The 27,144-nt window shown below is 39.9% G+C and overlaps 1 protein-coding gene and 1 non-coding gene across 2 annotated transcripts; both read right to left on the bottom strand.

Annotated features, from left to right (window-relative positions):
• Window positions 1-7,281: 7,281 nt before the first annotated feature.
• Window positions 7,282-8,064, bottom strand: LOC112621124 (nucleophosmin-like). Its single transcript, XM_025380332.1, has 2 exons — window positions 7,531-8,064; window positions 7,282-7,443 (listed from the first exon to the last, which is right to left on the bottom strand). The coding sequence occupies exons 1-2, from the start codon at window positions 8,062-8,064 to the stop codon at window positions 7,282-7,284; spliced, it is 696 nt and encodes a 231-aa protein (XP_025236117.1).
• A 2,143-nt stretch (window positions 8,065-10,207) lies between these two features.
• On the bottom strand, window positions 10,208-10,279 carry TRNAC-GCA. The gene has a single exon. It is a non-coding gene; the product is annotated as a tRNA-Cys (tRNA).
• Window positions 10,280-27,144: the final 16,865 nt, after the last annotated feature.

Below are 27,144 nucleotides of genomic sequence, written 5' to 3'. Positions count from 1 at the left end.
CCTCACACCTCACACGGCTGGGTACACCTCTGAGACGAAGCTTCCAGAGCAAGAATCAGACAGCAACACTTGCTGTTCAGCAATATTCTATCTTCTGCAGCCTCTGCTACTGATACCCAGGCAAACAGCATCTGGAGGGGACCTCAAGCAAACTCCAACAGACCTACAGCTGAGGGTCCTGACTATTAGAAGGAAAACTAACAAACAGAAAGGACACCTACACCAAAACCCCATCAGTACGTCAGCATAATCAAAGACCAAAGGCAGATAAAAACCACAAAGATGGGGAAAAAGCAGTGCAGAAAATCTGGAAATTCAAAAACTCAGAGAGCATCTCCCCCTCCAAAGGAATGCAACTCATCGCCAGCAATGGAACAAAGCTGGACAGAGAATGACTTCGATGAGTTGAGAGACGCCTTCGGTTGATCAAACTTCTCAGAGCTAAAGGAGGAACTATGTACCCAGTGCAAGAAACCAAAAACTTTGAAAAAAAAATGGAAGAATGGATAACTAGAATAAGCAATGCAAAGAAGTCCGTAAACGAACAGATAGAGATGAAAGCCATGACACGAGAACTACGTGACAAATACACAAGCTTCAGTAACTGACTTGATCAACTGGAAGAAAGAGTATCAGTGATTGAAGGTCAAATGAATGAAATGAAGTGAGAAGAGAAGTTTAGAGAAAAAAAGAGTAAAAAGAAATGAACAAAGACTCCAAGAAATATGGTATTATGTGAAAAGACCAAATCTACATCTGATTGGTGTGCCTGAAAGTGACGGGAAGAATAGAACCAAGCTGGAAAACACTCTGCAGGATATTATCCAGGAGAACTTCCCAACCTAGCAAGGCAGGCCAACATTCAAATTCAGGAAATACAGAGAACACCACAAAGATACTCCTCAAGAAGAGCAACTCCAAGACACATAATTTTCAAATTCACCAAAGTTGAAATGAAAGAAAAAATGTTAAAGACAGCCAGAGAGAAAGGTCGGATTACCCACAAAGGGAAGCCCATCAGACTAACAGCAGATCTCTTGGCAGAAACTCTTCAAGCCAGAAGAGAGTGGGGGCCAATATTCAACATTCTTAAAGAAAAGAATTTTCAACCCAGAATTTCATATTCAGCCAACTAAGTTTCATAAGTGAAGGAGAAATAAAATCCTTTACAGACAAGCAAATGCTTAGAGATTTTGTCACCACCAAGCCTGCCCTACAAGAGCTCCTAAAGGAAGCACTAAACATGGAAAGGAACAACTGGTACCAGCCATTACAAAAACATGCCAAAATGTAAAGGCCATCGATGCTAGGAAGAAACTGCATCAACCAATGAGTAAAATAACCAGCTATTATCATAATGACAGGATCAAGTTCAAACATAACAATATTAACCCTAAATGTAAATGGACTAATGGTCCCATTAAAAGACACAGACTGGCAAATTGGATAAAGAGTCAAGACCCACCAGAGTGCTGTATTCAGGAGACCCATCTCACATGCAGAGACACACATAGGCTCAAAATAAAGGGATGGAGGAAGATCTACCAAGCAAATGGAAAACAAAAAAAGCAGGGGTTGCAATCCTAGTCTCTGATAAAACAGACTTTAAACCAACAAAGATCAAAAGAGACAAAGAAGGACATTACATAATCGTTAAAGGGATCAATTCAACAAGAAGAGCTAACTATCCTAAATATATATGCACCCAATACAGGGGCACCCAGATTCATAAAGCAAGTCCTTAGAGACCCACAAAGAGACTTAGACTCCCATACAATAATAATGAGAGAATTTAACACCCCACTGTCAACATTAGACAGATCAATGAGACAGAAAGTTAACAAGGATATCCAGGAATTGAACTCAACTCTGCACCAAGCGGACCTAATAGACATCTACAGAACGCTCCACCCCAAATCAACAGAATATACATTATTCTCAGTACCGCATTGCACTTATTCCAAAATTGACCACATAATTGGAAGTAAAGCACTCCTCAGCAAATGTAAAAGAACAGAAATTATAACAAACTATCTCTCAGACCACAGTGCAATCAAACTAGAACTCAGGACTAAGAAACTCAATCAAAACCGCTCAACTACATGGAAACTGAACAACCTGCTGCTGAATGACTACTGGGTATATAACGAAATGAAGGCAGAAATAAAGATATTCTTTGAAACCAATGAGAACAAAATACAACATACCAGAATCTCTGGGACACATTTAAAGCAGTGTGCAGAGGGAAATTTATAGCACTAAATGCCCACAAGAGAAAGCAGGAAAGATCTAAAATTGACACTCTAACATCACAATTAAAAGAACTAGAGAAGCAAGCGCAAACATATTGAAAAGCTAGCAGAAGGCAAGAAATAACTAAGATCAGAGCAGAACTGAAGGAGATAGAGACACAAAAAACCCTTCAAAAAATCAGTGAATCCAGGAGCTGGTTTTTTGAAATGATCAACAACATTGATAGACCCCTAGCAAGACTAATAAAGAAGAAAAGAGAGAAGAATCAAATAGACGCAACAAAAAAATGATAAAGGGGATATCACCACCAACCCCACAGAAATACAAACTACCATCAGAGAACACTATAAACACCTCTATGCAAATAAACTAGAAAATCTAGAAGAAATAGATAAATTCCTGGACACATACACTCTCCCAAGACTAAACCAGGAAGAAGTTGAATCCCTGAATAGACCAATATCAGGCTCTGAAATTGAGGCAATAATTAATAGCCTACCAACCAAAAAAAGTCCAGGACCAGATGGATTCACAGCCGAATTTTACCAGAGGTACAAGGAGGAGCTGGTACCATTCCTTCTGAAACTATTCCAATCAATAGAAAAAGAGGGAATCCTCCCTAACTCATTTGATGAGGCCAACATCATCCTGATACCAAAGCCTGGCAGAGACACACACACACACAAAAAGAGAATTTTAGACCAATATCCCTGATGAACATCAATGCAAAAATCCTCAGTAAAATACTGGCAAACCGAATCCAGCAGCACATCAAAAAGCTTATCCACCATGATCAAGTGGGCTGCATCCCTGGGATGCAAGGCTGGTTCAACATACACAAATCAATGAACGTAATCTAGCATATAAACAGAACCAAAGACAAAAACCACGTAATTATCTCAATAGATGCAGAAAAGGCCTTTGACAAAATTCGACAGCCTTTCATGCTAAAAACTCTCAATAAATTCGGTATTGATGGAATGTATCTCAAAATAATAAGACCTATTTATGACAGACCCACAGCCAATAACATACTGAATGGGCAAAAACTGAAAACATCCCTTTGAAAACTGGCACAAGACAGGGATGCCCTCTCTCACCACTCCTATTCAACATAGTGTTGGAAGTTCTGGCTAGGGCAATAAGGCAATAGAAAGAAATAAAGGGTATTCAATTAGGAAAAGAAGAAGTCAAATTGTCCCTGTTTGCAGATAACATGATTGCATATTTAGAAAACCCCATCATCTCAGTCCAAAACCTCTTTAAGCTGATAAGCAACTTCAGCAAAGTCTCAGGATACAAAATCAATGTGCAAAAATCACGAACATTCTTATACACCAATAGCATACAAACACAGAGCCAAACCATGAATGAACTCCCATTCACAATAGCTTCAAAGAGAATAAAATACCTATGAATCCAACTTACAAGGGATGTGAAGGACCTCTTCAAGGAGAACTACAAACCACTGCTCAGTGAAATAAAAGAGGACACAAACAAATGGAAGAACATACCATGCTCATGGATAGGAAGAATCAATATAGTGAAAATGGCCATACTGCCCAAGGTAATTTATAGATTCAATGCCATCCACATTAATGACTTTCTTCACAGAATTGGAAAGAACTGCTTTAAAGTTCATATGGAACCAAAAAAGAGCCCACATTGCCAAGACAATCCTAAGTCTAAAGAACAAAGCTGGAGGCATCACGCTGCCTGACTTCAAACTATACTACAAGGCTACAGTAACCAAAACAGCATGGTACTGGTACCAAAACAGAGATATAGACCAATGGAACAGCACAGAGTCCTCAGAAATAATACCATACATCTACAGCCATCTGATCTTTGACAAACCTGACAAAAACAAGAAATGGGGAAAGGATTCCCTAGTTAATAAATAGTGCTGGGAAAATTGGCTAGCCATAAGTAGAAAGTTGAAACTGGATCCTTTCCTTACTCCCTATATGAAAATCAACTCAAGATGGATTAGACACTTAAATGTTAGTCCTAAAACCATAAAAACCCTAGAAGAAAACCTAGGTAATACCATTCAGGACATAGGCATGGGCAAGGACTTCATGTCTAAAACACCAAAAGCAATGGCAACAAAAGCCAAAATTGACAAGTGGGATCTAATTAAACTAAAGAGCTTCTGCACAGCAAAAGAAACTACCATCAGAGTGAACAGGCAACGTACAGAATGGGAGAACATTTTTGCAATCTACTCATCTGACAAAGGGCTAATATCCAGAACCTACAAAGAACTCAGACAAATTTACAAGAAAAAACAAACAACCCCATCAAAAAGTGGGCAAAGGATATGAACAGACACTTCTCAAAAGAAGACATGCATACAGCCAAGAGACACATGAAAAAATGCTCATCATCACTCGCCATCAGAGAAATGCAAATCAAAACCACAGTGAGATACCATCTCACACCAGTTAGAATGGCGATCATTAAAAAGTCAGGAAATAACAGGTGCTGGAGAGGATGTGGAGAAATAGGAACACTTTTACACTGTTGGTGGGACTGTAAACTAGTTCAACCATTGTGGAAAACAGTGTGGCGATTCCTCAAGGATCTAGAACTAGAAATACCATTTGACCCAGCCATCCCATTACTGGGAATATACCCAAAGGATTATAAGTCATGCTGCTATAAAGACACATGCACACGTATGTTTATTACGGCACTATTCACAATAGCAAAGACTTGGAATCAACCCAAATGTCCATCAGTGACAGACTGGATTAAGAAAATGTGGCACATATACACCATGGAATACTATGCAGCCATAAAAAAGAATGAGTTTGTGTCCTTTGTAGGGACATGGATGCAGCTGGAAACCATCATTCTCAGCAAACTATCACAAGAACAGAAAACCAAACACCGCATGTTCTCACTTATAGGTGGGAATTGAACAATGAGATCACTTGGACACAGGAAGGGGAACATCACACACCGGGGCCTCCTGTCGGGAGGGGCGGGGGGAGAGATAGCATTAGGAGATATACAAAATGTAAATGATGAGTTAATAGGTACAGCACACCAACATGGTACATGTATACATATATAACAAACCTGCATGTTGTGCATATGTACCCTAGAACTTAAAGTATAATTTTTAAAAAATGTGTGTGTGTATGTGTGTGTGTATATATATAAAATAGAGTCATTTTTTGTGTCTTGTAATCTTTTTAGATTTAAGGTCTATTTTTTCTGGTATTAGTCTTGCCACCCCCTCTCTCTTTTGATTACTATTTGTATGGAATATCTTTTTGCATCCTTTCACTTTCAATCTATTTGTGTCTTTAGGTCTAAAGTGAGTCCTTTATAGACAGCATATAGATGGATCATGTTTTTGTGTCCACTCTTGCAATCTCTGCCTTTTGATTAGAGAGTTTAATCCATTTACATTTAAAGTAATTACTGATAAAGAGAAAACTACTTCTGTCATTTTGCTATTCGTCTTCTGCATGCCTTATAGCAGTTTTATCCCTCATTTCTGCATTACTGTTTTCCTTTCTGTAGTGAAATGTTTAAATTTCTTTCATATATATATATATGTTGTTTTCAAGATTCTCTTTGTCTTGGGATGTTGAAAGTTGATTATAATGTGTCTCAGTGTGAGTCTTTTTAGTTTATCTTACTTGGAATTCATTGAGCTTCTTAGATATATATATATATATGTATATATATGGTTTTTTTTAATATGTACATATTATATAGCTATTTTCTTTGTGGCTTTCATGGGGATTACATTTAATATTATAACAATACAACACTCCAATTTGAATTCATGCCAACTTAACTTCAGTAACATACAAAAACTCTGGTTTGTTAACAGCTCCATCACTACCCCTTTCAGTTGCTGATGTCACAAAATCACATCTTTATATATCATATGCCCAAAAACATGAACTAATAATTCTCTTAAGTGCATTAGTCTCTTACATTATGTAAAAAAAAAAAAAAAAAAAAAGTGGAGTTACAACTGTTGTTGCTATAACACTAACTTTAACAATTGCCCATGTATTTACCTTTACTGAGATCTTTATTTTTTCATATGGCTTCATGTTACTGTCTAATGTTTGTATAAGGTGAGAGATGAGGATCCAGTTTCATTCTTCTACATGTGGCTTGCCGATTTTTTCACACCATTTTTTAAATAGGGTGTCCTTTTCCCTCAGTGTGGGTCTCTTTAGTTCATCTTACTTGGAATTCATTGAGCTACTTTGTTTGTTTGTTTGTTTGTTTTGTTTTGTTTTGTTTTCGTTTTTTGAGACAGGGTTTTGTTCTGTCACTCAGGCTGGAGTGCAGTGGCATGAGCTCAGCTCACTTTTTTGTTTTTATTAAATTACTGAGTATTCACATGTGTATTTTTGTCTCCCCACCATTTCCATGTCTAACAACCGCTACTACTATGTCCTATCATAACATTCCATACATACTTAAAACCAAACAAAGGGTGGAGTTCCATCTTTAAAAACTAAACAGGCATTTTGGACAACACATTCTTGGCAACGGAAACTGGACAACATTTATCAAACATGGTAGGGAAAGTTCTCACTCTGCATTATAAAAAAGCCAGACATCAACTGTTACAGAAATGAAATGAGATGAAAACTTTTTAATAAATTTTTTTTTTTTTTTTTTTTTTTTGAGATGGAGTCTTGCTCTGTCGCCCAGGCTGGAGTGCAGTGACCAGATCTCAGCTCACTGCAAGCTCCCCCTCCCGGGTCTACACCATTCTCCTGCCTCAGCCTCCCGAGTAGCTGGGACTACAGGCGCCCACCACCTCGCCTGGCTAGTTTTTTGTATTTTTTAGTACAGACGGGGTTTCACCGTGTTAGCCAGGATGGTCTCGATCTCCTGACCTCGTGATTCGCCCATCTCGGCCCCCCAAAGTGCTGGGATTACAGGCTTGAGCCACCGCGCCCGGCCTAATAAATCGTTTAAAGTATTTTCTTAAAGAGACTTCCTCTACTGCCAGAGATCTTGAATAACCTCCTGGTCAGTCATCTAGAAGCAATTGTTCACATAACTGATGAGCTTGGCTTCCACTTTGGGAATAGAACTACCTTTTTCTATACTTGCTTGCATTTTTGCTTTAATGTCTTCTACAGAACTAGGTCCCTTTGGTGTTTCAGGAGATTTTTGCTGTTTTTTGAAAGATTCTTGTCCATTTGATCTTGGTGTTGATGGTGGTTTTGAGTCTTTTCCATTCTGATTTGACTTTTGTGCATTTTTGACTGGAGTATCTCATATAGATTTCTTCACTGGTGCTTTTTCTTCAGTTTCCTCATCATCAAAATCATCACCATCATCATCTTCATCAGCAGCAAGTTTTACTTTTTTCTGTGGAAGCTTGCTACCACCTCCAGGGGCAGACTGCTTTCCAGATATACTTAAGAGTTTCACATCCTCCTTCTCTTCATCTTCTGACTCTGCATCTTCCTCCACAGCTACTAAGTGGTGTCCACTAATATGCACTGGCCCTGAACCACACTTCAACTGTAAGACCACTGGTGGTGTTATTTCAAAGCCCCCAAGGGAAACCGTTGGCTGTACAGACATTTTCAAAGTTGCCAGTGTTACTGTAATTGGACTGCCTTCATAATTCATTGCCTCTGCTTCAACAGTGTCCAATTCATCTGTTGCTCCAGCCCCTAAACTGATTGCTCTTAAACATAACTGGTGCTCATTTTCATTATTATCCACCTTAAAGTGATCATCTTTGTTGGCCTTTAGTTCACAACTGAAAAGATAGTTCTGGGGCCTCAGAGGCCTCATCTCCATGTCCATGAATCTTCCATCAGGTGGTGGCACGCACTTAGGTGGGAGAGAAGGCGGATGGAGATAGACAACCACTGCTCAAGAGAACAGCTGCACAGGACGGAACCACACCAGGGCGATCTCAGCTCACTTTAACTTCTACCTCTTGGTTTCAAGCAATTCTCATGCCTCAGCCTCCTAAGTAGCTGGGATTACAGGCATGTGCCACCATGCCCACCTAATTTTTTTTTTTTTTTAGTAGAGGTTGACCAGGCTGGTCTCAAACTCCTGACCTCAAGTGATGCAGCCACCTCAGCCTTCCAAAGCACTGGGATTATGTACATGAGCCACTGTGCCCAGCTGAGCTTGTTAGATTTTTATATTTATGTATTTCATCAATGTTGGGTAGTTTTCAACTATTATTTCTTCAAATATTCTCTCTCCCCCATTTTCTCTCCCTTCCTCTTCTGGGATTCTCACAGTGCATATGTTGGTCCACTTGTGGCATCCCATGGGTCCCTTAGGCTCTGTTCGCTTTTCTTCAGTCTTTTTTCTTTCTGTTCCTCTATATTAATTACCTTATCTTCTGTGTTTGCCATACTTTTGTCTTTCCATGTTTTATGATGGATAGTTTTTCCTCTCAGTGTTTTAGTTCACTGATTTTCTCATTGGCTTAATCTATTTATTAAGAAGAGCATAGATCTATTCATTGAGTTTTTAATTTTAGTTATTGTATTTTTAGACATAAAATTTATATTTTGTCTTCTTTTTAAATCTCCTAAGTTACTTTTCATGCTTTAAATTTCCTATTGAAATTTTCAAGGTTGGCTTTTATCTCCTTGAACACAGTAAGCATTGTTATTTTATAGCGTTTCTGGTAGTTCTAATATCCAAAGTCCTCTTGTTTAGTTCTGTGGTCTGTTCTTTTTATTGATTCTCATTCATAGCTTTTTGCTTCCCTGTGTATATGGTGATCTTTGACTGTATGCTAAAATTTTATTTGTAGAACTAATCTAAGGCCAGGGATAATAATATCCTCCTTTATTTGCTTTTTCCAAGTAAATAAATTATATTAAGGTGTCCTGAACAATCTTAATATAATTTCGAGATCTGAGTTTTCCTGAGCTATTCAAAAGTTTAAAAGCCTAGCCACAAAGTCTTACAGTGACTGAATTTCTTTCCATTTACTCTTATCCCTTGAGCTCCTAGTCTGAAGCCAGAGTTGGTGTCATCAATGTCTATACTCTAGTTGGGCCCAGAATTCTGACTTCTATCTCCCTAGTTTTGAGAGGCTCCCAAAAGCTCCAGTCAGGTTCTCAGCTGCCTCTTCTGAACTGAGAAATACACTCAGGGCCAAAGCAGCTTTTAGTATGGAAATTTAAATTTCTGCTTCCCATCCTTTCCAAATCTACATCTGGTATTTCCTATGTTAGTTATTTGATACTTTTAATGAGATGTTTTTCATATTTTCTGAATTTTTATTTGTCCTCATATAAAAGATTATTTCAAATTTCTTTGCTCATCAAGGAAAGTAGAGAATCCTCTGAAGATTTGTTATAGCCATTTATGTCTTAAAGATTTTATCTGAATTTTTAAGTTTAATATAAAGTATTAAACTTCTAGGTATTCTCATCAAGGAAATACTGACCCAGGGTAAGAAATAAGAAGTGTTAGGAGAGAAGAAGGGAGAATTAGGTGGCCAGAGTCTGTGGTAGAGACAGCACCCTCAAGAAATTCCCAGACAGAGAAAAGAGACAACTTTTGACAGGGTTTTCAAATCATTATAGTTGCCTCTGGGAAGTAGGAAGCCGCATATATTTCCTTCATACTTCACAGAAAGTAGTAGCAAGATCAAAGAGAGAGTCTGTGCTTTCTCTCTGGCGATTACGGTGAGGTTGAGGAAATGAGATACCGAGAAAGAGTGAGGTCCACATATAGACCATAAGAGGCAAGAGACCCAGAAGTGGGGTTTGTCTGGGCTAACTTGGTCAGCCTCTTCAATCAAATGTGACCCTAGCAGTTATTATATTATCTGGGTGATGACCAGGGGAGGATTGTTAGACCCCCATCCTGATCCAGACACTAAATTTTATCATGAAATAAAGCACACTAATGGTCGCATGTGCGGAAAAGGGGCAGAAATCTCAGCACTACTTCCGTCATTAAAAATGGGAGGGGGCACCTGGATTTGAACCAGGGACCTCTTGATCTGCAGTCAAATGCTCTACCCCTGAGCTATACCCCCAGGCCTGACTCTCTGTCTTAATTTCACCTTTACAACTGTGTAGCTGATGGCTGTTTCTGGACTCACAGTCATGTTCCTGAGGGGTGTGGGGAGCCTGCCCATGAAAGCCAGGCCCTCACTGCCATCACTCGCTCCCTGGTCTACCTGTGAACACCTACTGACCAGATTTCATGTGCCAGGCATATCCTTACCTCTGCCACCCCTATTCCATCTGCCCTGCAGTGGGCAGTCACTGGCTGTCCCAGCTTAACAGAGAAGCCTGGTTTCCCTCCTGCCTTCCTGCACTAGGGTGCTGAGGAGCGGAGAAGTCTCTGCATAGATAGACTAGCAGGTGTGAAATGAGACCTGGCCACAACCTCAAACCCTGAGACACAAGATGACCTATTGTCCCCCTTTCTACTGCATGAGTCAGATTGTGGGGTTGATCCCCCATATTAGGCTAAATATCGTGGAGAAGTAAGGTGAACAGCTTCAGAATCCTTTTCAAGAAGAAAATTGATTGGGGTGCTGGGGAAACACTGTGGTCAGCAGCTGTGAGCCATGCAAGGTATGGAGGCTGGGTTTTAAGACTCATTTCAGAGGGCGGGTGGCTCTGCATGGGCAGCAAGAATAGGGAGACAGCAGGGGTGGGAGCTTCCTCCCATCCGAACAACTGGGTCCTGCATGGTGGGCAGAGCCAAGAGAGACCCCACCACCACTGGTAGACAAGCCAAAAAAGGCTTTAACTCACCTATCAACCCTTCCCAATGCCTCACCCCATCCATCTTCTCTCCCATAGATACAGTCTCCAATAAAGTCCACGAAGCTCACAAGGACTTTGGGTAAGTAGTGAATTTGTCCAGAAATACTGCGGAGGGTCCCCAACACCCATGGGCTGCTTGTACCAAGTTTGCCTGTCTCTCTGAAGTAATGTCATATTTACCATGCTTTTTTGTTTTCTCAAGGCCACTTCAACATGCCAGAATTAGGCCGGGCGTGGTGGCTCAAGCCTGTAATCCCAGCACTTTGGGAGGCTGAGGCGGGCAGATCACAAGGTCAGGAGATCGAGACCATCCTGGCTAACACAGTGAAACCCCGTCTCTACTAAAAACTACAAAAAACTAGCCGGGCGCGGTGGCTCAAGCCTGTAATCCCAGCACTTTGGGAGGCCGAGACAGGCGGATCACGAGGTCAGGAGATCGAGACCATCCTGGCTAACACGGTGAAACCCTGTCTCTGCTTAAAAAAAAGAAAAAAAACTAGCCGGGCGAGGTGGCGGGCGCCTGTAGTCCCAGCTACTCGGGAGGCTGAGGCAGGAGAATGGCGTAAACCCGGGAGGCGGAGCTTGCAGTGAGCTAAGATCCGGCCACTGCACTCCAGCCTGGGTGACAGAGCAAGACTCCGTCTCAAAAAAAAAAAAAAAAAAAAAAAAAAATTGCCAGAATTGACCGTAGCCTCCCTCTATTGGCCCAAGGTCGTGATATTTTCAGCCAGCCAGCTCTGCTGAAGGAGCTGAAACTGGCCCCTTAGCTGAGTGTCCTGGGCCCCAACCCCTGCCTAGATGGAACCTCTCCCTCAACAGCCTTGCATGGGCACATTTCCCCTGGCAGTGAGGCCACTGGCTGACTCCTCCCCACACCTAAACCTGCAGCCCTCACTCTCCACTATGTCATCTCTTCCCATCCCTTATAACACTGAGTGGAGACTTATTGGAGTAACTCAGCCAGGAAATGGGCCTAAGGGCATGAAGTAGCCAAGGGTCTGTGCCTCAGGCTCTATGGGACAGGAGCAGGGAAGGAGCTAACATCAGCCCAGGCTGGGAAGACAAGGGAAGGTCACTTTTGTTAAAGGCCTTGTACCTTGATACATTTTGATTCACTACTACATTAAGTTTGGACATTTAGGTTATTTCCAATTATTTACTATTTGGAGGAGTGTTGTGATGAACAATGAATTTGTCAAAGGGTCTTGCTATTGATGCTCTGCCACGTCTCTGTTCAGCAGTGGCCAGATGTGTGCTGAGAAGTAAGGCAGGAACTAGAACAATTTACTTGAGTCCTGCCAGATAATATCTGCACATCATCACACTTGGCCCTGGACTTAGAGGACCTTTACCATTCAAAGGGGAGAGTGCAAGCCTGTTGGAGCTACATATGCAGGACTGCAAAAACATGAGAGGCCAAGTAAACAGGGAGAGAGAATTGCCCCCGGCACTGGCAAAATATTAACAAATATAGGCCATTAATAAGCTCAATGAAGGCTGTTTCCTTGGATCAGGTGAAAGGAAAGCTGGATTGGAATGGGAGCAAGGATGTGAAGTCGGTGAGAAGAGTTGATTGATTTGAGTGGTTTTTCAGGAAAACAATAGCAGAAAAACTGAGCAGGAACTGGAGGGTCATGGAATCAAGAGAAACTTTTAAAAGATGAATGATAGTAATGCATGTTATATGCTTATGATAATAATACCGTAGAGAGGGAGCAAATGATACAGGAGAGTGAAGACATCATCATGGTGTGGTCCTTAAGGAAGCAAGGGGTGGAATTTAATTCACAAGTAATTGGTTGGCCTTGGGTAAGAATGGGAACCCTTCTTATAACAGAGGGAAAGGCAAATTATATGAATACAGATGGAGACTGTTTGGTTGGAGTTGATAGAAGAAAGATGGAAGTGATTCTCATCTTATTGCCTTTATTTTCTGATTATTGAAGATATTTGTCAACTTAAGTAACAGAAAGTGAGACTTTGTAAAAGAAAATGATGTTTATTTGGGAGTAAGTATTGCAATGGGAATACGTGTGCCATAGTAAACTATTTGCATATTCAAGGAGGTAAAGGAAGACAAAGGTTATTAAAGGAAAAGTGAGGATTATATAATTATTTTGAGATAATTCTTGGCTACAAGGATAAATAACAAAAGCAGCACCAGTGCAAGACTGGACAGGCAGTAACTGAACAGATGTCCCTGTAGAAGCATTTTTGTGTGTGTAAGTTTGCAATGGCCTTTGTGCAAAGTTATGGGTTTTGCAGAGTCTTTTGTGATAGTTCTTGTTATCAGGCATTCATGCATAAGAACCCTCCCTTTCGCTGGGCATGGTGGTTCACACCTGTAATGCCAGCACTTTGGAAGGACAAGGCAAGAGGATCACTTAAGCCCAGGAGTTCAAGACTAGGCTGTGCAATATAGTGAGACCTTGTCTCTAGAAAATATTTTTAAAATTAACTAGATGTGGTGGCATGTGCCTGTAGTTCCAGCTACTTGGAAAGCTAAGGCAAGAGGATTGCTTGAGCCTGGGAGGCACAGGTTGCAGTGAGCCAAAATTGCACCACTGCATTCCAGACTGGGCAACAGAGTGAGACAAAATCTCAAAATTTTTTAAAAAAGAACCCTCCCTTCCTTTTTATGGCCTTCTCCAGCTCTATTTGTCAGTGTTTATTTATTTATGTATTTATTTAGAGATGGAGTCTCACTCTGTCACCTAGACTGGAGTACAGTGGTGTGATCTCGGCTCACTGCAACCTCCACTTCCTGGGTTTAAGAGATTCTCCTGCCTTAGCCTCCTGAGTAGTTAGGACTACAGGCGTGTGCCACCATACATGGCTAATTTTTTGTATTTTTAGTAGAGATGGGGTTTCTCTGTGTTAGCCAGGATGGTCTTGATCTTCTGACCTCGTGATCTGCCCACCTCGGCCTCCCAAAGTGCTGGAATTACAGGCATGAGCCATCGCACCTGGCCTGTCAGAGTTTTTAATACAAGTAGCTCCATTTTGATTCTGACAACTTCCACCTTTCCCCCTTTTGATCAAGGTCTTTCTCTAAAAGCATTGCTGATCAAATCACTCCGTAGTTAGGATTTTGTTCCTTGGTGCTGAGATGGACCTGTTCCAAATTGCTGCTCTGGTCCCATTTTGGAGGGAAATGATTGGCCACAGTGGTGTGAGCCACTGTGCCTGGCCTAAAGATTTTTATTTAGTTAATTGATATTAAAATTATTAGAAGTCTGTATTTAAGTGTACTTGTTAGCATCTCATCCATGAATCTGATTCCAAATGCTTTTAGAGAACAATCAAAACAATAACAGTGGATGACAAAAACTTAAAATAATCATGTTTAAAAATCTGATGTAAGTTCATTATCATCAGCAATTGACACAGAAATTTGGTTATTTTTGTGGCATACAACATAACCCAAATTATGTCTAGTGACATTATATCTTTAGGAGTTTAATACAATTTTGGAACATTCAGGTCAATACCATATGACAAATGTGGCTGGGTGTGGTGACTCACACCTGTAACCCCAGCACTTTGGGAGGCCAAGGTGGGTGAATTAACTGAGGTCAGGAGTTTGAGACCAGCCTGGCCAACACAGTGAAACCCTGTCTCTAAAAAAAAATACAAAAATCAGCCAGGTGTGGCAACACACACCTGTAATCCCAGCTACTCGGGAGGCTGAGGCAGGAGAATCCCTTGAACCCAGGAGGCAGAGGTTGCAGTGAGCTGAGATCACACCACTGCACTCCAGCCTGGGCAACAGAGTGAGACTCCATCTCAAAATATAAAAATTAAAATAACATATCACAAATGTGACTGAAAAAAATCTAGCGTCACTTATCATCTGGCAATGCATCCCATATAATTTGCCAAACTAGCCTAATCATTTACTATCTCTATAAAATGAGAGATACATCTTTTGATGCTCTCCTGGGGCTCAACTGGAAAAATCACAAAGCAAATTCCAGGTCAGAAAGACTTAATTTAGAATTTTTATACTGGGGAAGCCTGTCAAAGATGCCAAAAGTTTTTAAACACCTGATTAAAACAGGATCACAGGTCACTGTGAAATAATAGTCATTCATTTAACCATAGTGATAGTTAAAAAAATTCAAAAGCAATACAGAAAGTTACATGGATTTTTTTTGTAGCCTTAAAGCTTTCAAAGCTCAGTTTTCCTAAGTAATCAAAAACCTAATAAAGACAACATAGAAAATCATCTTGATAAAAGGTAAAATCTTTGTTTCTTAGAACAGTTACCAAAAAGATAAGACAAACATCCTGCAGTGTGATTGCTTATTCTTACAGGAAGCTCACTTATATAACATGGAAGTTGAACCTGATGAAAAAGTTCTTTAAACTTAAAAACACACAGAAAGATTGTGTGTCCAAGGTTATGAGTGTACAACACATTATAGAGGAATGTAAACAAAAAACTAGTACCCTGAGCAGCAGAATGCATGGCTCTTGGTAAAAGCATGGGAAGTTCCTGGTTACATGAAACAATTCAGAAACATCAAGAAATCAAGTTATATTAAACAAAAACATTTCTCTTCTAGACCTTCAAGATAAGCATTTCAGTGTCAGGCCATACCAGCAGAGTTAGAACTAGAGGACTGAGCTGATGAAAAAGTTAAAATTATCACCCCAGCCAGGCAAAACAATGAATATATTATTTTCAAATCACCTGCAGGGAGACACAGCCAAAGTTCAACTTGTGAGATATGAACCTGGGAAGTTGAATTTCTAAGATATGTACCTTGAGGTAGAGGAAAACTCTACCTCAAGAAATAAAATTACCATTCTAAATGATGAAGACAACATTTTCAACTGAAACTAGGGAAATTAAATACATCTCGGGATGAAATGTGACATAAATAGAAACTGTAAAACAGGAAGAGTCTGCAGTTTAGAATATGGCTGTTAAACATTTCATAATTAAAATCAAAACTTCTTATAATTTTACTTCAAGAAAACCTTGTTCTAACATAAGGGACCACATTTTTAGTTTTATATTAGCATATTTTTAACATAAAACCTCAATGTTTAGAAATAATTTTAATAATTGCCTTCTAATTATAGCCTACTTGATCACACACAAAAAAGTTCTTTCATAAATGCATCCTTCATAAATCTTTCACAACTTGCACAGACCTTCCATGACATGCTTAGACTTTCTGCTTTGTCCTATACTTTTTCTTTCCCAAATAAGAAGTCATTTTACTTTAGGCCAAAAATGTACCACACAAGATTATTTCTCATATAAAATTATTCTCTTTTCTTTTTAACCTTCCTTACCAAAAATACAGCTCCATATCTATTAGTTTCTTCATATCTCTCTTCTACTTACTGGTTATTTCTATATTGTTTCTGTTTCATTCCTAAACACACATCTTGAAACAGCCTTTAAATAATCTCTGAATTGGACAAAATTACTGGTTTTTCCTCAATAAAGAACACATTTTTAAAGCCTTTCTTCTAATTTTTCTCATCAAAACACATGATTTTTGTGTATTTTGTAGACAGAATCATATATATTAATTAGTATTTTTAACTATTAGTAACCTTAAATTCTAGTGAAAACCTAGGAAGCAAAAAATTTTGAACTGCCTGTCACGTATTAGTATTTTATAGATTGAGAACCATGTTATAATTGTTAGAAATATGTTTTCCCATAACATAATTTTTATTTTGTATTAGTAGACCCAAATGTATTTAGTCTTCCTATAAAATTTAAGAAGCCAAGAATAAGCTTATATTTATGTTTAGCAATTTATGTTTTAGTATTTTGTCTTATTTAAAAATAACCCAGACATTTAGTATCACTTAATTTAACATACATAATGTTAAGATTTCAAATTGCATGAAAAGTTTAATAAATGTGAATCCCATTTATATTGATTTAAACAATTATACCCAGATTATTTATGAAAACTAAAATAGTAGAAAAAACTAGTCATTATTTTAAGTTATTTCCCTTTTAGCCCTTTTCTGTAGCCTGTGAATATCAGGTATTCACCTGAGTAACAACCTTAACTTTGAATATGTGGATATTTTGCCAATACCTCAGAAGATACAACTGGTTTCACTAAATCAACAATGTTAAATTCATCTTATTTATCAAAGAGTTACAAAAACAAAGATTATTCTGTTTGGGGGCAGGGCTTCTAGTTTTATTACCTTAAACCATTTAGCAGAGGCAAATATAATCCCATTTGGCCAGGCCAGACACAGTGGTTCACGCCTGTAATCCTACCACTTTGGGAGGCTGAGGCAGCTGGATCACCTGAGGTCAGGAGTTCAAGACCAGCCTGGCCAATATGGCAAAATCCTGTCTCTACTAAAACTACAAAAATTAGCTGGGTATGGTGGCGGACACCTGTAATCCCAGCTACTCAGAACACTGAGGCAGGAGAACTGCTTGAACCTGGGAGGCAGAGGTTGCAGTGAGGCAAGATCATGCCACTGCACTCCAGCCTAGGCAACAGAGTAAGACACTGTCTAAAAAACTAATAACAAAATAATCTTATCTGGCCAGCAAACCCAGGCAAAAGTATATGCTGACCATTTTGAAGGCATTTCTATTTTTATCAACAAATTAAAACTAGCTTATTTATCAAAGATTTATGTAAGTCACATAAACTAAAAGGTATTTGGGTTAATTATTATATATTTTCTGTGACTGCTCATTTAATTGCTTTGCCCCTGTGTGGTAAAGCAATTTTTATGCTGGATGGAGACACTTTCCTTATATTATTACTCTGAGCTCAAGGTGTTGACTTGTTTGATCTGGTAGCCTAACTTTTATAAATATTTATTTAGTTATTTTCCTTTAGAATGTCAATCCTTTAATTAATTGTTCCATCACCTTGAGCAGTTGTTAGTTGGGCAAACCTAAATTTTCATTTCCAAAAGGTATCTAGGTTGTTAGTTGCCATGGAGGTATTGTAATATGTAAAGCTATTAATTTGAAAGCCCTTTAAGACTCCTTTTTAAATAATCTTGGCTGGGGGCTGGACATGGTGGCTCATACCTGTAATCCCAGCTGTGGGAGGCCGAGGCAGGAGGATAGCTTGAGGTCAGGAGTCCAAGACCATCCTGGGTAACATAGTGAGGACCCTGTCTCTACAAAGAAACAACAAAATTAGCTGGGTGTGATTGTACTCACCTGTGGTTCTAGCTACTCAAGAGGCAGGAGGATCACTTAATCCCAGGAGTTGGAGGCTGCAGTGAGCTATGATCATGCCATTGCACTCTAGCCTAGGTGACAGAGTGAGACCCTATCTTTATATATATATACACACACACACACACACACACACACACACACACCTATCTATCTATCTATCTATCGAGAGAGAGAGAGAGAGAGAGAGAGAGAGAGAGACAGAGGCTGGAATGCCATAACCAGTGAATTCATCCTAATGCCAAGAGAAGTCATCAGAGTCAAAAAAAAAAGCAGAAAAAAGTAGAGTGAGAACTTGGAAGGCTCAACCCTATAGTTGGTTGCAGTTTTCTTAGAGACTGTGAATAATGACCATTTGTGCTCTAAATTTTTATTGGTGTAATTTGCCCATTTTAAAATGTGCATGAGAATAAGCTATAATACAGCTGACTGGAATCCCAAAGGAAGGTTTTTGTGGTATGCCTTTAGAATTTGATAATCGCATTCCATTTCTTGTTAATCTCTCAAGGGCAAAAAAAAAAATCATAGAAATCCTGTCAAAGAATGTCAGTAATTTGAACTGGCGTGATAGATAGCAGTGACCACCTAGTAGCTTTTAATTGGTCATCTTATGTTCACCATTTAGAATGTTTTTTTTTTTTTCTCTCAGAACATGTTCAGAAACAAACAAGGGAGAAAAGAGCCAAATCACTTACGGATACACGTGACCTAACCAAAATGAAACCAAAAGTAAGAGTGCTCATAAAAATTTTAAGCCAGGTATGCAGACTGACATGGTTTGGATCTGTGTCCCCACTCAAATCTCATGTCAAATTGTAATCCCCAATGTTGGAGCAGGGCCTAGTGGGAAGCAATTGGATCATGGGGGTGGTTTCTCATGAATGGTTTAGCACCATCCCCTCGGTGCTGTTCTCGTGATAGTGAGTGAGTAAGTGAGTTCTCTTGAGAACTGGTAATTTAAAAGTGTGTAGCACCTCCCCCACCTGGCTTGCTCCTGCTCCAGCCACATAAGAAGTACCTGCTTCCCCTTCACCTTCCATCATTGTTGAAAGTTCCCTGAGGCCTCCCCAGAAGCCAAGCAGATGCCAGCATCATGCTTCCAGTACAGCTTGAAGAACTGTGAGCCAGTCAAACCTCTTTTCTTTTTAAATTCTCCAGTCACAGGTATTTCTTTATAGCAATGCAAGAACAGACTAATGTACAGACCAAACAAAATGTTAAACCAGGCATGGAAAACCAGACAGAACATAAATTCTGTAGAAACCAGAGTACTGAAACCAGAAGAACATTGTCCTTATACTAGAAATGGTTTGCCAGAAAAACAAAGTCTTCTGTCATCCCAGGAGAGATGCAAAGTTCCTTATTGAGGAGGCCTTATAGCCAAATCAGAACATGAATAAAATAAAAAAGAACTCACCAAAGAAAGGGAGTCCAAAAACTCAAGAGGAGATTCACCAGGGCAGAAAAGGTAACTGACAGAAGCAGAGTGCAAAGAGCTCAGGTGGTACCACACTTGATTCTGGAACCACCAACCCATTCAAGCTGAGCTCACTTCAGTCCCACTCCTGAGACACCATTTTGTCAAACTAAGAAATACAGAGGGAGACTCTAAAAAGTATGCTTATTTGGAAATAGAGCATTGCAATGGGAATATGTGTGCCATAGTAACTATGTGTGTATTCATGGTGGCAAAGAAAGGCAAAAGTTTTTAATGAAAAAAGTGAGAATTACATAATTGCTTTGAGACAATTATCCTTGACACTAAGGATCAATAATAAGAGGGTGCCAGTCCAAGGTTAGCAGTTTCTGGACAGATGTTCTCACAGAAGTATATTTTGTGTGTGTAAGGTTGCAATGACCTTTGTGGAACCTTGTGGGTTTTGCAGTCTTCTGTGATAGTCCTTGTTATCAGACACTGGTGCAGAGAACCCTCTCTTCATGACCTTCCCCAACTCTATTTGTAAGTGTTTTTTAACACAAGTGATTCCATTTTGATTCTGACAACTTTTGCATATTCAGCTACAATAGAAGATGATAAGGGCATGTTGAGGATTTGAGAAGAGAATAAAAGAGGTAAAAGAGCCATCTCGGGAGGTGATAAGGCAAGTGTATTACATAAACTAACAAGCTTGCCTGGCAATGTTAAGTGCCAAGTAGCGGTCACAGGTGAGTCTAATCAACATAGTTGTATGACTTTTCCCCAGCAATGACCTGCTGTCTCAGATTCCTGGGATCTATAGAATGGCTGCAGCTGGTGCACTGTTCCAAGGAGGGAGGAGGGAGAATGGCCACTTCCATGCATCCAGAAGGGTACTTGCCACCCTGCTATGAGCTGCTGTTGAGACTGGGATGCAAGCACACTGCACTCCCCACAGCTTCTTGCTCACACTGCTTGTCTGGGTGGTGCCCCATTCTCTCTCTGGTCCTAGGCCCAAGATGCCATTTTGAGGGTTTAACACTGGGTTGGGCCCCCCCTTCAGCCTAAATTTAAACTGATGTGGCCATGGCCACTGCCCAGTTGAGAGACAAGGAAGCCAGACTCTCCTATGCATACCTAGAACAATATCCGGTGCCCTGCCACAGACTTCTGTGAGACTGACAGTCCAGCAAACCACACTCCCCACAGCTTTTTCCCATGATTTCCTGAGAGGGGCTCCACCTGCTCCAGTCACAAGCTCACAGCTGGCACCATTTTGAGAAAGAGACATTATTTGGCAACGTGGCAGCAGTGGCCATAACAGGCATTTTAGTCTCAGCTAGGCATTGGAGCACTTGCTTTGGAATGGGGGGAAAGCCCTCCACAGCCAGAATTGAGCAGCAAATATGGAGGTGCACAGCAGTAGGTGTGGGAATTAGGCTCTCTCCTGCTGCAGGCTGCAGCAGGAGAGCGGCTGAAGCCAAGGTTTCTCCTGGATGGCAACACAGGGGCAGTTTTGTGACCTGGAACCAGTCTGCGTGTGTGAGTGCTGGGTGCCCCAGCCTACTCTCTTGGTCAGTTGGGGGGTGCCCACCACCATTTGAGAAGCTGGAGGGCAGTGCACTCCACTCCCATGGAAATCTAACTCTTGGCATGGTCCCCTCTAAGAAGGTGGGGAGCACAGTATGTCAAAGCCACCCTTAGGTCAAAGGAAATGCAAGCACCATGCTAGCTTCTGTAGAAGGCACACCAAAGACCAGAACAGACATCAAGGGGGGGTCATCTCTTACCGCTGGTGCCCCTCCTCGATGCACTGTTGCATACTCAGCAGTGGCTCCTCCTGTTGGGGTGGAAAGAGACAGTGTCTCCAGCTGCTCCACCCCACTGAAGATGAATGCATGCCTGAAGAGGGCGCCCTTTTCATTTCGACATTGCCTCTACCCCCATCCCTACCTGTCGGCTCTTACTCTTAAGCGCACCTGCTAGACAGAAGCCTGATTTACACCACCAAGCAAAATTACATCACTACTACAAGCAACATCTGAGAAAGCTACCTATCTGCATCCAAGGAACAATGTAGACAACAAGAGCCATGGTATCCTGAAAGCACCCAGAAATATAGCCAACCAATCAATCACACACAATATACACCAGAGTCATACCCCTAAGGGATAAAAGAATAAAATGTCATGAAACCGCACCCAAATGATAGCAAATTAAAAAAAAAAAAAAAAAAAAAAAAAAAAAGCATCAGCTCTCTCAGCTGAAAAGGAGCCAGCACAAGAACTCTGGCAATACAAAAAGCCAGGGTGTTTCATCACCTCCAAAAGATCCCACCAGCTTCTAAGCAATGGATCCCAACCAAAATGAAATGTCTGAAATGACAGATATAGAATTCAAAATATAGATGGCAAGAAAACTCAATGAGATCCAAGAGAAAGTTGAAATCCAACACAAAGAAGCCAGAAAAACCATCCAAGATTTGAAAGAAGACATAGCTATATTAAGAAAGAACCAAACAAAACTTCTGGAATTGAAAGACTCCCTACAGGAATTTCAAAATACAGTTGGAAGCCTTAACGACAGACTAGGCCAAGCAGAATAAAGAATTTCAGAGCTCAAAGACCACTCTTTTGACTCAACCCACACAAATTTTTAAGTATTCTTTTTAAATGAACAAAGCCTTCAAGAAACATGGGATTGCGTAAAGCAACCAAATCTATGACTTACTGGTATTCTTGAGAGAAAAGAAGAAAATGTAAGCAACGTGGAAAATATATCTGAGGGTATAAATCAGGAAAACTTCCCCAATCTTGCTAGAGAGATTGACAGGCAGATGTAAGAAATCCAGAGAACTCTTACGAGATACTACACAAGAAAGTCATCTCCAAGGCACATAGTCACCAGACTATCCAAGGTCAAAGTGAAAGAAAAAAAAAATCTTAGAGACAACTAGAGAAAAGGATTATATCACTTCTAAAGGAAAACCCATCAGACTAACAGTGGACTTCTCAGCATAAACCTTACAAGCCAGAAGAGATTGAGGGCCCATTTTTAGCATTCTTAAAGAAAAAGAATGCCAGCTAAGAATTTTATATCCCACCAAAGTAAGCTTCGTAAACAAAAGAGAAATAAAGTCTTTCTCACACAAGCAATTGCTAAGGGAATTTGTCACCACCAGACTGGCCCTACAAGAGATGCTTAACAGAGTTCTAAACATGGAAACAAACGAACGAAATTTGCCTCCACAAAGGCACATGCAAGCACATAGCCCACAGACTCTATAAAGCAACTACACAATTGAAACTACAAAGCAACTACATGGCAATGCTATGACAGGAACAAAACCTCACATATCAACATTAACCTTGAAAGTAAACTGCCTATCAGGTGCGGCGGCTCACGCCTGTAATCCCAGCACTTTGAGAGGCCAAAGCGGGTAGATCACGAGGTCAGGAGATTGAGACCATTCTGGCTAACACAGTGAAACTCCGTCTCTACTAAAAAAAATACAAAAAATTAGCCGGGCGTGGTGGTGGGCGTCTGCAGTCGCAGCTACTCGGGAGGCTGAGGCAGGACAACGGCGTGAACCCGGGAGGCAGAGCTTGCAGTGAGCCCAGATCGCATCACTACACTCCAGCCTGGGTGACAGAGCAAGACTCAGTCTCAAAAAAAAAAAAAAAAGAAGAAGAAGAAAAAAAAAAAAGAAAGTAAACTGCCTAAACACTCCACTTAAAAGGCATAGAGTGGCAAATTAGATTTAAAAAAAAAACAAAACCCTTCCTTCTGCTGTCTTCAAGACACCCATCTCACATGTAATGACACCCACAGCCTTAAAGCAAAGGGATGGAGAAAGATCTATGATGCAAATGGAAAACAAAAAAAGAACAGAGGTCACGATTCTTCTATCAGATAAAATCAATTTTAAACTAACAAGAGTAAAAAAGGACAAAAAAGGACATTACATAATGATAAAGGATTCAATTCAACAAGAAGACTTAACTATCCTGGTCCAGGCACGGTGCCTCATGCCTATAATCCCAGCACTTTGGGAGTCTGAGGCAGGTGGATTGCTTGAGGCCAGGAGTTCGAGACCAGCCTGGCCAACATGGTGAAAACCCCATCTCTACTAAAAAATACAAAAATTAGCCGGGTATAGTGGTGCACGCCTGTAATCCCACCTACTCAGAAGGCTGAGGCAGGAGAACTGCTTGAACCCAGGAGGTGGAGATAGCAGTGAGCCAAGATCACACCACCACACTCCAGCCTGGGCAACAGAGTGAGACTCCATCTCAGAAAAAAAAAAAAAAGACTTAACTATCCTAAGTATATACTCACCCAACATTGGAGCACCCAGATTTATAAAACAATTACTTCCAGACCTAAGAAAAGATTTTGACAACCATATAATAATTTGTGTGACTTCAACACCTCACTGACAGAATTAGGTCAGGGAGGTAGGAAACTAACAGAGAAATTCCAGGCTTAAATTTGACACTTGGCCAATTAGATCTAATACATGTCTGCTGAACACTCCACCGAAATTATCACGGAATGTACATTCTTCTCTTCTGCACATGAGACATACTCTAAGATTGACCACGTGCTTGGTCATAGAGCAAGTCTCACAAAATTCTAAAAAATCAAAATTATACCAAGCATTTTCTCAGACCACAGTGGAATAAAAATAAAAATAAATATCCAGAGGACTCTCAAAACCACAAGAATATACGAAAACTAAACAACTTGCTCCTGAATGACTTTTTTATAAACAACAAAATTAAGGCAGAAATTTAAAAATTATCCAAAACAAAGAAAGTAGAGACACAACATACCAAAACCTCTGGGATGTGGCAAAAGCAGTATTAAATGCCTACATAAAGAAGATAGGAAGATCTTAAATCAAAAACTTAACCTTGCACCTAAAGGAAATAGAAAAACAAGAACAAACTACACCCAAAGCTAGCAGAAGAAAAGATAACCAAAATCAGAGCAAAATGAAATTGAGACCCCAGAAAACCATAGAAAGAAACAACAGAACCAAAAATTGGTAATTTGAAAGGATAAACAAGATTGATAGACTGCTAGCTAAAGTAACAAAAGAAAAAAGAGAAGATCCAAATAAGCACAATCAGAAATGACAAAGGAGACATCACAACTGATCTTACAAAAATACAAAAGGTTCTTAGAGACTACTATGAGCATCTTTGTGCACACAAACTAGAAAATCTAGAGGAAATGGATAAATTCCTGGAAACATACAGCATCCCAAGAGTGAAACAGGAAGAAACAGAATTCCTGAACAGGCCAATATCAAGTAATGCAATTAAATAATTAAAAACCTACCAAAAAAATGCCCTGGACCAGATGGATTCACAGCCAAATTCCACTAGATGTACAAAGAAGAGCTAGTACCAATCCCAATGAAACAATTCCCAAAAATTGAGGAGGAGGGACTCCTCCCTAACTCATTCTATGAAAACAGTATCACCCTGATACCAAAATGAAGATACAATTAAAAAAAACTATAGACCAATATTATTCCTGATGAACATAGACACAAAAATCCTCAACAAAATAATATCGTACTGAATTCAGCAACACATCAAAAAGCTAATTCACCACAATCAAGAGGGCTTTATTCATGGGATGCAAGAGTGGTACAACATATGCAGTCGATAAATGTGACTCAACACATAAACAGAATTAAAAACAAAAGCCATATGCTCATCTCAATAGATGCAGAAAAAGGCATTTAATATAATCCAAAATCCCTTCATGACAAAAAACCTGCAATACACTAGGCATCAAAGGAACATTCCTCAAAACAATAAGAGTCATCTCTGACAAACCCAAGTCAATGTTATACTGACTGGGCAAACGTTGGAAGCATTCCCCCTAAGAACTGGAGCAAGACAAGGATGTTCATTATCATCTCTCCTATTTAACATAATACTGGAAGTCCTAGCCAAAGCAATCAGGCAAGAAAAGGCATCCAAATAGGAAAAGAGGATGTCAAATTATTTATCTTCACTGACAATATGATTCTATACCCAGAAAACCCTAAAGATTCTACCAAAAGACTCCTAGACCTGATAAACTACTTCAGTAAAGTTTCAGGACACAAAATCAACATGGAAAAATCAGTAGCATTTCTATACACCAACGACATTCCAGCTAAGAGCCAAATCAGGAATACAATCCCATTTATAATAGTCACACATGCAAAAATACATCCAGCCAAGGAGTTGAAAGACCTCTGCAAAGAGAACTACAAAATACTGATAAAAGAAATCAGATGACACAAACGAATGGAAAAAATATTCCGTACTCATGGATTAGAAGAATCAATATCATTAAAATGTCCATACTGCCCAAAGCAATCTATAGATTTAATGTCATTCCTATCAAATTACCAACATGATTTTTCACAGAATTAGAAAAAACTATTCTAAAATTTATATGGGGCCAGGTGTTGTGGCTCATGCTTATAATCCCAACACTTTGGGAGGCTGGGGTGGGTGGATTGTTTGAGTCCAGGAATGTCAGGCCAGCCAGGGCAACATGGCGAAACCCCATCTCTACAAAAAAATACAAAAATTAGCTGGGCATGGTTGTGTGTACCTGTAGTCCCAGCTACTCAGGAGGCTGAGGTGCGAGGATCACTTGAGCCCGAGAGGTGGAGGTTGCAGTGAGCTAAAATTGTGCCACTGCCCTCCAGCCTGGGTGACAGAGCAACACCCTGTCTTAAAAATAAATAAATAAATAAATTTAACTTAATTCATATGGAACCATAAAAGAAACAACCAAATACCACATGTTCTCACTTATAAGTGGAAGGTAAATATTAGATACACATGGACAGAGAGATGGGAACAGTAAAGTAGCCAAAGCAATCCTAAGTAAAAAGAGCAAAGGTGGAGGCATCACATTACCCAACTTGAAACTGTACGACAGTCTACAATAACCAAAATGGCACAGCACTGGTACAAAAATAGACACATAGCCCAATGGAACAGAATAGAGACCACTGAAATAAAGCTACGTCTATAACCAACTGATCTTCAGCAAAATCGATTTTTTTTAGTGGGGAAAGGATAGCCTATTCAGTAAGTGGTGCTGGGGAAACTGGCTAACCATATGCAGAAGAATGAAACTGGACCCCTACCTCTCACCATAAATAAAAATTAACTCAAGATGGATTAAAGACTTAAATGTCTTATTCTAGAAGAAAACCTAGGAAATACTCTTCTAGACACTGACCTAGGCAAACAGTTTATGACTAAGTCCTCAAAAGCAAATGCAACAAAACAAAAAGTTGACTAGTGGGACCTAATTAAACTAAAGAACTTCTACACAGCAAAAACCAAAAACAAAAACAAAAAAAACTATTAACAGAGTAGACATGCTACCAACTGGAGGAAAATATTTGCAAACTATGCATCCAATAAGGGTCTAATATTCCAGAATCTATGAGAAACATAAGCAAATCAATAAGAAAAAGACAAATA

The sequence above is a fragment of the Theropithecus gelada genome, chromosome 3 (assembly GCF_003255815.1).
Source record: "Theropithecus gelada isolate Dixy chromosome 3, Tgel_1.0, whole genome shotgun sequence".
Classification (NCBI taxonomy): domain Eukaryota; kingdom Metazoa; phylum Chordata; class Mammalia; order Primates; family Cercopithecidae; genus Theropithecus; species Theropithecus gelada.
Note: the sequence above shows the minus strand (reverse complement) of the source record. Positions and strands in the feature narration are given on the sequence as shown.

What these genes read in the sequence shown, in the direction of transcription:
- LOC112621124 (XM_025380332.1), bottom strand. Translation starts at nt 8,064, where the DNA reads ATGGACATGGAGATGAGGCCTCTGAGGCCCCAGAACTATCTTTTCAGT. An exon ending in AAAAAGCACCAGTGAAGAAA is followed by an intron (nt 7,444 to 7,530) that starts TCTATATGAGAT and finishes CCAAGATCAAAT; the next exon opens with GGACAAGAATCTTTCAAAAA.